Source organism: Phymastichus coffea, unplaced genomic scaffold (genome assembly GCF_024137745.1).
Source record: "Phymastichus coffea isolate CEN01 unplaced genomic scaffold, Cenicafe_Pcof_1.1 PCOF00018, whole genome shotgun sequence".
NCBI lineage: Eukaryota > Metazoa > Arthropoda > Insecta > Hymenoptera > Eulophidae > Phymastichus > Phymastichus coffea.
Window position 1 is genome coordinate 422,109 of NW_026706829.1, and position 15,518 is coordinate 437,626.

General features: G+C 40.9%; 1 protein-coding gene across 2 annotated transcripts in view; it reads right to left on the bottom strand.

Annotated features, from left to right (window-relative positions):
* Positions 1-15,518, bottom strand: part of LOC131675316 (dynein heavy chain, cytoplasmic) — a 995,688-nt gene that overhangs the window by 222,122 nt on the left and 758,048 nt on the right. For both annotated transcript variants that reach the window (XM_058954251.1, XM_058954250.1), the window contains one exon: positions 10,011-10,382. In XM_058954251.1, coding sequence (XP_058810234.1) covers positions 10,011-10,382 — 372 coding nt within the window. The remainder of the gene's footprint in view (positions 1-10,010; positions 10,383-15,518) is intronic.

The window sequence follows — 15,518 nt, forward strand, 5'->3', positions numbered from 1 at the left end:
TCTGCTTTACGGAAAAACAGTGCATAAAACTTGGTTTACCAGTTCCTATGTTTTATGATTCATCTTCTCATATTAAAATACAATTGAATAAAAGTATGCTTTTAAGAAATACTAAAGTATTTATTTGAGATGAAGTTCCGATGGCCCCAAGATACGCTTTCGAAATAGTTAATAGAACATTACAATATTTCAAAAACAATGATGTAACATTTGGTGGCAAAATAATTATTTTAGGTGATAATTTGAGACGATTGCTTCGTATTAAAGTTTATGGAACGTATAATGAAATTTTAAATTCATCTATCAAAAAGTCGCACTTATGGTCACTTTTTTCAATATTTTATTTGCAAACAAACATAAGGATTTTGCCTTATGAAATTGAATTAGCTAAATATTAGTAATAGATATTTATACCGAATGCATTATTCAAAACATTTTTAGAAAGTTAAGTGAAGGCAAACAATTTGTTGAAATTAGTCATTATGCTATTTTATCTACCAGAAATGCAGATGTAGATGATATGAATATAAAATTACTGACTTATTTGATAAAACTACTGAACACATATACACTGACATAGACAGCAAAGAAAACTGTAAACATGGTGAAATGGGAGAAGTTCACTTACCAGAATATCTTAACTCATTAAACCTACCTAACTTTTCTCCTCACAAATTGCATTTAAGAAAATTTTGCGTAAACATGTTAATCAGAAATATTAGACACAGTGAATAATTATGTAATGGAACAAGATTATAAGTAATTGATTTTTCTAATCATTTAATAAAATTTCAGATATTAATTGGAGACAAACGCTAATTAAGCGAATTACGTTATATTGTGAAAATCACTATTCGTTCACTTTCAAAAGACGGCTATTTCCAATTCGATTAGCTTTTATTATAACTATCAATAAATTCCAAAGATAAATTCTTGCAAAAATTGGTATTGATCTTCGAAGACATATTTTTAATTAATATCAACATTATGTTGCATTGTCTAGAGTATGATTATTGGATTCATTAAAAATTTATCTAGGAAATCAGAGACAAGCTTTGTATCTTTAAATTATGTTTATACAAAATTATATCTGTGACGAGAGCAAGCAGTACGCTTGCTCCTCGTCTGCCCTCCTTCTCTCTCTCCCTCTTATCGCTCGGCATGGCGACATGGTCAGCGTTCGGCGCATATATTTATTGCGCCTAACCACTGGCCTTTATGTTTTTCCAGCCGCCGAAGATTGCCGAGCAAGGTTGAGAGCGCCCGAAGAAGCAAGAGCGTAGCGACTATGAAACAGAGAGAGATAGAGAGAGAGAGAGAGAGAGAGAGAGAGAAAGTTATCGAGCATGTTAGAGTGCGCGTCTATGCACGCACTATGCAGGTTTGGGCCGGCGTGTGACGCGCGACCAATTAGCGCTTTTGTCGCACGCCGCCTAATGAGTGGGCTTGGTGGGAGAGCCCGGCGAGAGCGCGAACGCTGACCATGCGTCAAGTCGCGTGATCTAGTTCCCGGAAGAAAGTTAAGGAGAGAATTTGGAAGTAGCAGCGCAAAGAGAGAAAAAGAAGTACACGTGCAGCAGTGACCAGACCAGGGCGAGACGAGGCAACGTATGGCGACGACACCTGCAGCAGGGCATTCAGTGTCGCCCACGCCACCGTGCACGGCATGACTTCCAGTAGGTTCACCACGGGCTACGCCGAGGAAGACGTCCAGCCAGCGGCCAGGTCAACTCCCCGTTGCCGGCTCATCGCCAAGGACAAAGGTCAGGTTATCTCTTTCTCCCGGTATTTCTCTCTCTCATGGTGATGCGTGGCCGCGTAGGAACGATAGGTAGCTAGGCGATCACTTGCCGGCTACGCTCATCGTAATGCGGTAGAGAGGTTTCGACGTATTCTTTCCTTTGTAAGGAGGCAAATGGTCAAGGCGATTTAGTCGCCGGGCCATTCATCCTCCCGCGTTAGTTTAAGTTGTTCTGTACATGTGCGCGTCATGCAAACTTTATTATAACCGATTTTGTATTTGTTTGTCTGAATAGATTTAAGTTGTATGTTCTAATTAAGGAAAATTATTTATTCGTTCAACCTATCCTCTCGTTCCCCGATTGTTAAAGAGCGAAAGTGCCTCTCTTACTCTCCCCTTAATAAATTGGTGACGTCAGTGCCGAATAAGGCGCTGCCCTCGTTACATATCCATGAGATTTTTTTTACCAATTATTTTAGGGGTATAAGAAAGCACTGTCGCTCTCAACAATCGAATGAAGGCAAATAAGAACAGGTCAACGTATAATCATACACTACTGTTTAAATCCAAACTCTTAATCTTATTCTAATGAACGCAAATTAATCTTATTTATCTAAAATAATGCAATCTCATCACAACTTACGAGGGTGGTCCGATAAGTACTTAGCCTACAGAAGAAAAACGAAAATTTTGGAAAAGTGGCGTTTTATTTTTCAACATAGTCTCCTTTTAGTTCGATACACTTGGTCCAACGATGGTCCAACTTGTTTAACCCGTCTGAAAAATACGTTTCCTCGAGGTCTGAAAAGTAGGCTTCCGCGCAGCGATTATCCTCCTCATTCGACTCAAATTTCTGCCCGGCGAGTGACTTTTTCAAGTTTGGAAACAAAAAGAAGTCGCACGGGGCTAAATCTGGAGAATACGGTGGATGGGGCAGCAGTTCGTAGCCTAATTCGACCAATTTGGCCATGGCGACGGCGGAGGTGTGAGCCGGTGCGTTGTTACGATGGAAGAGCACTTTTTCTTCGCCAAATGGACCTGGTACAATAACAATAAGTACCAGTGGCTAAGTTACGCCGAATTCGTCACCGAAGCCCGAGAATGGATCGGCACCAGCACGCAACAGCAACAAAGGCCGTTGCAGGAAGCGTAGAACCGGTTCCAGGGCGAAGGCGAATTAGTGAGGGATTACATGTCCAACCTGGTAGCTCTTGTGAATAGATTGGAACCAGCCGGATATCCAGATTTTGCTGCGTCGTAGCGAGTTGACGTCAATACGCGAATTTAATAGGAGAGCGACCAAAGTCAAAAACCCTTTGTCTTACGGTCGGCGTCCACGCGTATTCACGGAACCAAACTCGACGATCTTCTCTCAGCACGCATACCAGCCGAGCAAAAGAACGTCTAACGATAAATCCCAAATCGCTGTAGTAGCCAGCGATGGGAAGGGGCGTGATAAGAAGGCGGAAGATCCGCAGCGCGGTTAGGGGGTGAAGAACCATGCCAAGAGGCCCACCGAGCAGGTAACAGTATCAGCTGCGAAAACCTCCACTTTAGATAAAAAGATGGAGGAACGACTGTAGGGGATCTAGAGATTCCTGCGCGAAATGGCCAAGGAAAAACAGGACAGCCCTCCAAAGCAGCGCAAAAGCCGATAGGGTGGGAGAAGGAGGAATTCTCCCAGGTCTCCTGGCGAGCGGCAAGAAGGACAGAGGCGGAAGATCGACTTCACGAAACCTCTCCAGTGGTCCGTTTGTGGTAAACTGGGATTCAGCCGTAAGTTCTACCCAGATTGCAACAAGGGAAACGGTAAGGAGAGCGAAGAGAAGAGGTCATCCTCGCGCCTCCAGTGAGTTCAACCTCTCGCCGCGGGTCGTCGACGGGAAAGAGCAAGTTGACGACGACCCAAGGATCTAAACAGGTCCTAGGATGAGATCAAGAAAGCCCAGGACTTAGCAGTACAGCGAAGCAGAAGGCGATCGAGCCCAATGCCAGCCCTCGGCAGAGTAGGGGGGTGGTCATCCTGGAAGGACCAGGTGGCCGCATACAAGTTGTGGAGGAGGAAGAAGAATCGATAGATATGAGGATCAAGAAACACGAAGACCTGAAAGGAACGGGCCCTTCCACACAAAAAGCTCGTCTGCCGAAGGAGTCCACAAGTAGGAGCAAACTCATCATCGTAGCAGCGGCTGAAGGGAAAAAGCCGCTGAAAAGCACAAAAGATGAAAGAGAAGATGCGACTCGTGGATACAGCCAAGAGGATGAGACCAGATGGTGGTTGCGGGTAGACATAGGTGACTTTAAAATTAGAGCACTCTATGATACCGGCCTCTTATTTACATTAATGGATCAGTTACGGCTAAAATTGGCATCGGAGATGGCACTCAGACTGAATGTGACCAGGGCGGACGATGCAAAGCTCGTCGACGGGTGCCCATGCCCCATAATTGGTCACGTGATGTTCCCCTTTAAGGTAGGAGGGATCACAAAAAATATGAGAGTCGCCATTACGCCACTGCTCACGGATGACTGCTACGTAGACGCGAACGTTAAAGAGAGTTCCGCGCGGTCTTGGATCCCGATGAGGATGAATTATGTCTGAAGGACGGCCAGGTAAAAGTATCTATGGAAGTGGCGGGAATTGATGGTACGGCATTTCTCGCACCGGTAGGACTGTGGGAGGCCACGGAAACACAGCTTAAGGAAATTGAGGACCTCGTCACAAGATTGATATCTGACGGAGGAGAGGTTTTAGGCTGTGCCGTGGGGGTTGAGCACGAAATAAATGTTGGAAGTGCTCGACCCATCAAACAGAAGTACTACCCAGTTTCTGACAGGGTGCGAGAGGTAATGCATGCGCTGGTCAAGGATATGCTGGAAAAAGATGTAATCAAACCAGCGACCAGAGGGTGGTCAAGTCCAGTGGTGATGGTAAAGAAGACTGATGGAAAGTATAGGTTTTGCGTGAATTACTAAAATGTAAACCCAATAACCAAACCAGATGCCTATTCTTTGCCATATATGAGCATCATCCTAAGACGGATAAGGGATGCAAAGTTCATATCCACGTTGGACTTAAGTAGTGCGTACCATCAGATTCCCCTAAAGGATTAATCGCGCCCAATATGAGCGTTTATAATACCAGGGTTGGGGCATTTTCAATTCAAGAGAATGCCCTTTGGACTGTCACACGCGGGAGCGAGCTTCCAGAGGTTGATGGATAAGGTAAGACGCCCGGATATGGATCTGTTCGCTTTTGCCTACCTCGACGACGTAATTGTGGTTTCGTCGTCATTTGAGGAACATAAGTGGCACCTAGAAAAAGTATTAAAGAGAATTCTAGGTGCGGGCCTAACCATCAACAAAGTCAAAAGCCACTTCTGTAAGACGGAAGTAAGGCACGTGGAAGTTCTCGTAAGCCAGGACGGAGTAAGACCAGATTCCGAGAAGATACGACCGATACTGGATTATACAATACGACGGACAGTCAAACAGATAAAGCGATTCATGGGAATGACGTCGTGGTATAGATGTTTTATACTCAACTTTGCCATGATCGCTGAACCTATAAACCGCTTAACGAAAAAGAATGTACATTTCTCTTGGGAGGAGGAGCAAGAGCGAGCTTTCACGAGGTTGCAGGAGGCGATGACTTCCACCTCAATACTGCAACCACCCGATCCTAGCGGTCAGTTTGTACTAAAAATTGACACCAGTGACAGTTGGATCGGGGCAGTCCTCACGCAGGATATCGATGGAGAGGAGCGTGTAATCGAATACGCCACCCGATCACTCAAGAGTGCTGAATGAAAGTATACAGTCTCCGAGAGAGAATGTTTGACAGTGGTATGGGCCATTGGAAAGTTTCTACCGTACATTGAACGGCATTGCTTCAAGGTCATCAAGGATCATAGTTGCCTGAAATGTCTCCACAGTATAAGAAATCCCACGGGAAGACTAGAGCGTTGGGCGCTAGATATGCAAGGCAATGTCTTCGACATTGAATATCGAAGGGAAGATATCAATGTGGTGCCGGATGCATTGTCTAGTGCCTATAAGGAGGAGGGGACTCAAATGAGTGCCATAAATAGTCTAGACTTACACTTATACACCACATGGAATGTAGTTGGGGGGGAGTCTGTATCATTATCATCCTGATGACGACGCTGAAGGATCCATCGACAATGAGGAAGCGTGGAAGCTTGCGGTGCCTAGAGAGAAAAGGTACCAAGTACTCCAGGAGGTCCATGATGCTCCGACGGCAGGGTATCAAGGACGAGAGTATACGTTCTCCAGGGCTAGGCGCTTGTACTACTGGCCTAAGATATATGTTCAGGTCAAGGAGTACGTAAAGAATTGCCCGGTATGTCAGCAATGCAAGGTGGAACAAAGAGCACCTTGCGGGCTAATGGGTCGTAGACAAGTGTCACGACCTTGGTAGGTGGTGGCCGGTGATATCACTGGACCATTCCCTAAAGCTCTGGAGGTTTTGAGTATGTCCTAGTCTTTGTAGACCTTTTTACTAGCTGGATGGAATGCATTGCAATACGCAAAGCTAATGGAAAGACGATCGCGAAGGAATTACACGAGCGGATTATCAGTAGGTTTGGCGCGCCAGAGGTATTCTTATCGTATACTGTAATCGAACTGAAGAATCATACGTCCAGATGAACGGATTCCAGCGCGCCTTGACTCCCGTGTATCATCCACAAGCGAATCCCACAAAACGAGTAAACAGGACGCTCGAAACCATGATCACGTCGTATGTTAGTCGTGATCATAAGAGCTGAGAGGAGTACCTGTCAGAGTTCAATTTCGCGTTGAACTCGGCAACTCATAGCGCCACCGGGTATATAGTCCTGCGATGCTCATCTTTGGGCGTCAGCCGGTACCTCCTTTGAGTGTTAGGAGGGCCAAGCTGTAGTAGATTGGGCTGAACATATAGAGAAGCTCCCTAATCTATGGGAGCAAGCCAACTCCAAGTCAAAGGAGTAAGCGGTGCAGCAGGAGGGTTACCACAAGAGACGACAACCCGAGTTTAAGGTCGGAGATTGGGTATAGAAGAGGAACAGGGTACTCTCCTCGGCTGCCCAAGGCATATCAGCCAAATTGGCGCCGAAATACGCCGGTCCATACGTGATTGAAGAGATATGTGGCTCCAACACGTATAGACTGCGTAATCAGCTAGAAATTCTGCCTGAGCTCTTCCATGCCAAAGACCTTAAACCGTATTATAGTCCAGGAAATGAGAAAAGCGAGAAAGCGACCAACAAGCCTCGCGAGCCGCGCGAAGAAGGACCGTTGGTGACGAGCGATTCTGCAAAAGCGTGCGAAGATCCCGGCGGGGATTTATTGAGCGAGCGGATCGAACTAGCAGCCCCCACGGCCGTAGGTAACAATCCCACCGAGGCGTCGGATTTACCGGTATCCGCACCAACCTATAGAGGTCGAGGTCGACCTCGGAAGGTCCGAGAGACGATCACCAGTCAGGCAAGAGGCGACAACTCTCCCTTAAAGAAATCTAGAGGGAGAGGTAGGCTTCGAAAGACCGTGCCCGTCGTACAAAGGATGGTTGGGACGATAATCCTGAACAAGAGACGGGAAGGAAGCGGTAACCGACGAGGGCCAGGGCGTTCACGCGAGGAAAAACAAGGGAATGCGTAGCCGGTGAAATGCGACATAGTAGGTTATTTCTTCGCGCAGTGAGTTTCATCCAAAATTCTTCTTTTGGATGTTATAGATGGACCGGAAAATTGTCGTGGAAGAAGAAACCTTCGAGGTAGCCACCCAGATGCTGCTAGATCTGCAGCTGGGCCCTGATGCGACGCAGCTAATTGAGGATCTGCGGAGCTTCACCAGGGTCTAGTTGGCGGGGGCCACCCCAAGAGAGCGCCACCACGGATCGGTGGCGGACGTTCTCCGGGATACGACGTGGGTCACCCCGAAAAAGGCTTCTCGGGACGCTTCGACCCAAACGGAGGACCAGGAAGAGGTCAAGCGTCCCAAGTTCACTAGACCCAGAAGATGCAGACCCTTAAGTCCGGCATACCCCAGACGTCGGACAGTGCGAGCCAGTGCCCTGGACCCAGAGAGGCCTATGGGGCTTCGCACTGGATCTGCAGCCATCCCCGTATTGCAAAGCTACAAACTCTCCTTCTCGACTTCAGACATGTACGTTTGGGGCTCAACAAGGTGGAAAGTGCCTGGCAGTTCACCGAAGATCTTTAGTCTCAGGTGCATGAGCAAGAGAAGAGAGCCCCGGGAGCAACTAGTGCTTGGCCGATGTTCAAGGTCCACGGGGACGGCCTGCTCAGTCCCGATCGCAGCTGAGGGGCAGCTACATCTGTGAGGAGCCTGGGGTGATTAACTCTCAGGGGTGCCCGAAAAAGGCTACAAACTGGCGCTACCCGAAGTACCGAGCGCCAGGTGTAGTCAAGAAATGATGTAGACCCGGAAGGGCCATGAATAAAGTATCCCTAAAGAAAAAAAAAGAGGAAAGGGTTATTTAGTCATTTGGTTCTTTTCCTCCCTTTCTTTTTCAGGTCCCTGTTGACGGCGAATCACAGGTATTCGTCCTGTCCGAGTAGTCAGGACTTGGAGGGGGCTGCAACGGTAGTTGATTCGATCAATCAATACGTTCACGATTCGGTAGTTTTCGCGATGCTAGAGCATCTAAGAAAGAGAGGGGTCGCGCGAGAGTTCAAAGTTTTAGTTAAGTCTCAGGTGTTGCTTGTGAAAGTACCGCCGATTAGTTTTCACTGTATTTTATCGTTTAGATAATCAAAAGTTGTTTTCTGGGATTTTTGATACGAGCGTGAGTGATAGTATAGCCAATTATAGCAGCAGCAAGTGGGTAGCATCATTAAGTGTAGCAACAGCAGATCTTTCGAGTGAGGCAGGGTAGCTGATTCCGCAGGAGCACCTTTGATTTCGCTGAAAAAACAATTACGGCTGATCACCGTAATTGCACCTCCCTTTTTCTGCGCGACAAAATATTCACGAGAATATTTTGTCTATCGCGACCGTTTGTGTGTTCGCGCCGAGCGTTAGGTTTCGCGGTCTTTCGAATTCTCTTCCTCTCTCTCTCTCTCTCTTCCCCCGTATTATTATTACACATTGTAAATCCTATTTGCGTGCGAAAGTCTTTCGGCCCATCGAGGACTGTTGTTTATTAGAGATAAACGATATTAATTTTATTCGCCGCATTACGTTATTTCGTTTCGTATTAGTTTAACGAATCCGTCATCTGATAAATTTTAGACCGATTTCATCTAGGGGATTAGTTGGAATAAACATTAGGTCACTCACATCTAAGATAGATCGAGTGTCACAAGTCAGGTGATTCAAGGTGAGTTCAACTCGGTTGGAAAGAAGACATAGGAACGAAACTATCAAACGTAAAGACGAATGCACGTATACTCATACGTGTTTAACGGAGCGGCGGTTAGCTCTGCATCGTGAGAGTTTGTTCTTTAATAAACCCTATTTGTACTAGCTAATCCACCCCGTTACAGACTTGAAATTTTTAAACGATTTTTTTATGATACAAGGAGGAGTAAAAAGCGGTCAAAAAATGTTTGAAATTAAAAAACTGAATTATCAGTAGAAAAAATTAAAGGAAAACATCAGTTGTATACATATCATTTGAATAATCTTAAAAGGATTTTTTAAATGCATTGAAATTGGTCTTGGTACGATTATTTTTTACTTAAATATAACACATTGAAATTTCGACAAATTTCTTTTTTGGTGGGAAAAAGCGGCAATGTAAATAAGTATTAAGCTAATCAAACTAAATTAATTAATTAAACTAATAATAAACTGCAATCAATTAGCTAATTAATCAATAATTTTAGATTCCGTACTTTGTTTTCTGCTAAATTCAGTATTTTTAGTCTTTTGTACGCATCTTACCTTTGAATATATCAATAATCTAATTGAAAATATTCTTATAAATAATTTCATTCCATAAATCATTCATTTCAATATTTGTTTGTAAATTATATAATTTCCTTATTTATAAAATGGAAATCATAAATACTTAGAGAGTTCATGCAACCGTTGTTCAAAATGCGTACTTATTAGAAAAAAACAAAATATTATAAAAATGCTTTTCGTGTTATTTTTACTAAATGGTTTGTTAAAGCAGCTATCTAATAATACAGATGATGTACACTTATATAACTAGAATATATATGAAAAATAAAATGTGATTTTTTAATATAAAGCTAACCTTATATCTACGAAACAAATTATAACGTAGACTTACATGTTGATCGAAGTACCCTGCATATGCCAGAAAAGCTGATGATAATAATACATCGCCAACGATAGTAGACATTTGGCTTCTAAATGTTTCACTAGTAGCTTCCCATCTTTCTCTTTCGATGACTAATGATTTGAGTAAAGCTATTGAACGATCTACTTTCCCTTGCACATTTTCAAGATCAGTTTTTATAGCTTGTGCTTGAGAAATAAGTTGAGCATATTCTTCCTTATAAGAAGCGATACTCAATTCCAATTGAGAGATTAAATCTTTTACTTCTTCACCTTTATGTTTATTCGTATTAGCTTGTTGTTCTAATGAATGCAATTCATCGCGTAAAGGTTCAACTCTTTTCAACATATCTGCATATTCTATCTAGAATTATAATTGCAAATTAATTTAATAATCATTACCAGATTTTTTCAAACAAATTTTAAAAAATCATTAAAATCAATAAGTAAAATATACTTTGTAATAAAAGTAAACATGCCAACAAAATTTAAAAATAAAAAAAATCCGAAGATCCGATAGATATATTTCCGTAAGTTTTCGAAGCACTGAATCGGAATCTAGCGTCAGAATGGATCTATCACCTAAGGTTCTCAAGGTCAACCTAAAGTGCAAAAATTATAATATTTTGCTATGTTTGAGGAAATACCATGAATAATTTTTTTTTCTAAGACAAATAGAGTTATCAAAAAGCAATACTCTTGACCATTAAAACCCATTTTTCGGATTAGAATTATCTTGTTTCTTCATCGAGATATCATTGATTGAACGCAAAAAAATATATCGAAAACATGCATTATACTTTTATGGTCGGTAACATTATATAAGTAAAACTCGATTATTAAATTCTTTTTACCATTCTTTTTACCATTTGCAATAAAACCTAAGTAGTGCGAGAACGCACATATACGCACTTACTTGCAAGCGAATTTACGAGAAAAGTAGAGAGAGTCGCGGAGATCACCAAAAAAGAAAAATTATTATTTCTATAAAATTTAGTACTTTAAATATATATGCACTATTTTAATTTAATATTAGCTGTGACGGGATAATATTAAATAAATATTTATTTATTTATTCACTGCCGTTAAGGAGTTGTTTCGTCGTTCCTTGGTGTGTTAACCGCCACCCACATTTTCTTCTATTCTGCATCTAGTTCGTGCGCATGGTGCTTTGCGCGACTGTAAACGACTATGAAAGCACGAAACCAAATTATAAGAGACAAATGATATCAGTAATAAAGGTTCAATACCACAAGCGAATTAGCGGGAAGTTATCTTGGTTAAATGGAAAACGTGACTGGTAGTTAAAATGAAAGAGATATTCGTTTATTGTATCGGCTTGCCGACAAAGAAAAACAAAAAATGCCTTAGGCCAAGAGATTTGGGCACATGCAGTTGATCAACAAGTACTCCCGCTTGTTGATCGCGACGAGTAACGAAAGAGTACAACGAATTATTGGTACCGCACAAAAATACCCTTTTAACTACCTCACACCGAAATGATCTGAATGCGCGGGGAAATGAAGTGATGACTTCTCCTGTCAAAGAGCTGCAAAAGCGTCAAGCTCTCGACAAACGCTGGGCACTACATCCTGGTACCAATGCGCACCAGTAACGACGAACACCAATATACTTGGGTCACTGGAGACGAACGACGAGGGCGAATTCTCTCATTCTTCCTGGTTTCTTTATTTATCTCTGTCTCTCCTTCTCTCTTCCTTCTTAACTCTCTCGTCCACTTTCTGGTAAAAGTAACACTAATTTTTCATCTTCTCATGTGATTCTCTCCCCTTCCATCTTGCCCATGTATTTTTGTGACAGGGTTATAGCGATATTCGCTAGCCCTGTGTGCGGCACTCTCCTCGCGTGAACGCAGCGACCAAGTGTACGCTATATAGCGACTACATACTTGTGTCGTTGCAGGATCTGGAGAGAGGAGCGCGACGATCGGCGAGGTGTCACCGTGAGTGCGAGTGAGAGTCGTTCGAAGGAGAGCCAGTACACGCAGCGACCATTCGCCGTCTACGAGGCAAAGGCCGTGCTGCGGCCCTTCCTGCAGCAACCTCAATCGTCGCCAGGGCGCCATTCCCTGCGGGTCTACGTTTTCGCCGGCGTCGCCTCTCTGTCGACGAACCGTCGGCATCCGGTGGGTCCAAAGCCAGTTTATCTCTCTCGCGCCAGCTCTCGCTCGATTACGGACATTAGCGTATTTTGATTTTATCGCGCACGCTGAGCGATCTCGCTGAATATGAAACTTCAAAAGGGAGAAGTTCAATTGGCCCATAACATGGTCTGGATGGCTATAAAATGGCAAGATAAAAAAGAAGTGTACATTATAACTTCAGTACACGAATTTGAATATTCAAAAACAGGGAAAAGAGACTGGAAAACTGGAGAAAAAAAATGAAACCAACGTGCATAATTGATTATAATAAAAATATGGGAGGAATACTCCTTATTGACAAACAACTATCGTTGACTGAGACCGTAAGAGAGTCAATGAAGTGGTACAAAAAATTGTTTTTTCACTTAGTCGATATGATCCTTGTAAATGCACATGCAATGTACAACATGAATAATAATAGATTATCTTTTCCTGAATTTAGAATGAAAATAGTTGAAGATATACTTCAATTGAATGATGAGCTGAATAAAAGCAATGAGGCCACTTCTGCACGTCTCGTGGGAAAACACTTACCTGTTTTCACAGACAAGAAAAAAAGGTGCGCGCTGTGCCTCATGATAAAAAAAAGAGCAGAATCAAAATTTCAATGCAGTAAATGCTCCATTCCATTATGTATTACTCCTTGCTTTTATACCTATCACACTAAAAATAATTTGCCATAAATAATTGAGTTGTTACCAATTGTAAAATAAAAATAGTTTTCTAAAAAGTAAAAAAAATGTGAAAACATAAAATAAATAAATATAAGAATACCCTAGTTCACACACATACATACACACACACATGAAATCAGGAGTTCGCCACGTCCACGTCGTTGATTCTGGGTAAAGCCAAGAGCGAGCATGTTTACTAATTTTTTCTCTCAAACATTCTTTCGGGTTAATGCTAAACATAATTTTCAAACGAAATGGACATTTTGAAAATTTGACCTTCAAATGACCTTGACCCTGAGGTCATGAGGTCAATCAGACTTCAGATTCGGATTCAGCGACCTCAAAAACATGAGTATTGTGAATGAAAAATTGTAACTAGTGACTTCTAAAACTCCTACACATAATTTTCAAGTAGGATTGACATCGAAACTAGAAATGTCTTGGAAACTTAGCCATATTGCATCCCCCATTTTAAATTTAATTTTTTTGGTTGCAGAATCATGTTTGGAGACTTCGTTAATCCTCACACCTGAATTGAGTTAATAAAATTGACAATAAAAAATTGAGTACTTATGAAAAAAAATGTTTGAGCCTCTAGGCGTTTTCCGGCCCTCTAAAGGTTAAATAACCTTTTGAAACGAATCCAGGGATATAAGTTTTATTCACTGTATTTCTATATATTGATTTCACTACACTTTTAACTTCGATGTAATCAATTTGTCACTTGTTTTTGCTATTTAACCCATATAAATTTGTCTTAAAAGAATAATAATCTTCTATGTTGATTGGTTTCTTCCATATAGTTGAATCTTTCATTTTTGATAAAATGTTATCATTTTTGAACATTCTAAATATTTTTCTACACTATGTGCATATAATATTTGGTACCAAATCATGCTTGTCATATTTTTTTTAAAGCAGAACAACTTTTCATAGTCATTTTTTTAATACTAAGAAGATTAATGTTTCTTCTATTGTCTTGAATCTTGATCTACTGCTGATCCTTGAAAAGACGTTTAATACCAGAAATCCACTCCGTAGATGATTTGATAACAAAGTTGTTCGATATTATAAAAAAGAATTATAAATTTCAAGCATTGTCCTATAATTTCTAAAGGTGCAAATCCTTTCTACCGCTTGAAATACAGCTGACTATGATACATTTTGAATATGTAATATTTCTATTTGTTATTGTTGTTATTACTTTTTGAATTCTGTTTTTTTACTTTGTCTGTACGTGCCTATATTAAATTGTGAAAATATACTTCGTCCCTTGTCACGGTTTCGTGAGCACATCATGTACTCTCGTTGTAGACATTAAAATAAACTTAAAACTTGCTTAATAGTCAAACCGACCACAAATACGAAATCAGCTATTCGAAAAACTTATAAATTCGTTATTTTAAGTTATATTTAATGAGGTATGTATATATGATCATGAAATGATCTTGAAGAGTTAAACTGACCTCGGATTTGGATTCAGCGACACGAAAAAATTTTAAATCTACTATTTCAAGTTAGTTTTGAGAAAACAATTCCTCCTGTTACCATACTATTCGCTGTGTATAGATGGAGGGAGGGGATAGGCGAAACTACCTGCGCCCGCGCAATGGGAATTTTTGGCAATTTTCCCGAATGCTGTCGCTGTACATTGCATGCATTAAATAACAAAATATAGGACACGATATTTGTTGTGTAGTTGATTGCAAAGCTACCGATAGATAAGGAAATAAAATGGTATAGCCGGATTTCTATGTTCAGTTAGGCTCCGGATCATTTCGTAAAACTAATTACAGGGTTATATTTAACATGGAAAAAGAAGCCTTTGTACAAATTTTCAGCTCCTAAGATGCATGCAATAAAAAATCTATGATTGAACTCCAGAATTTTGATTTCCTAAGTATTCATATAATGAGTTCAATCGACGAATTCTCATGTAGAATGATGCTAATAATAAAAGTGTGATATACGTTTTCGATGTATTTTTTTGCGTACAATACGATGCTGCTATTGGTTTTAAAATGTAATGTACCTATAAAGCGCTAGCAGAGAAAAATCGTATTTTCTAATATTTATTATGTTTTTAGAGTTGTTCCAGCACTTCCTAAAATCTGAAAAAAAATACACACTTTTTTTAGTATACAAGGAACGTGTAAAAATATTTTTTCTACTGTACTTTATAACCGAAGAAATGGCGAGATATTAAAGTTTTCGAACGGCTACAAAAATTTGAATTTCACGCCAAGAATTTTTTTATCTGAATAAGTTTATAGAGCTTCAAATACTGTAAAAATTACAAGTTTTTTTTTCTAGCTGAGAAATTTATCGAGATATCTTAAAAATAACCCTACTAACACTATAATTTCTCATTTTACTCCGTGGTGCTGTAAGGGTCTGAAAATTTAGGTATGATCACACCTTTTGAAGATGAAAAAGTCTATCGAGGCCGAATTCTAGTATCGTCGAGGACAATATTGACATGCTTACCCGACGGAACTCTTTATGACCAGTATTGTACAAACACACACATGATAAGAGATACTTATCATATATATATATATATATATATATATATATATATATGTAAGGTGGATCTGTAATATGTAGTTTTGTGCGGGGTCCTTTGTATAAATGAATAAAAAAAAATTTTATTTTGTAAAAA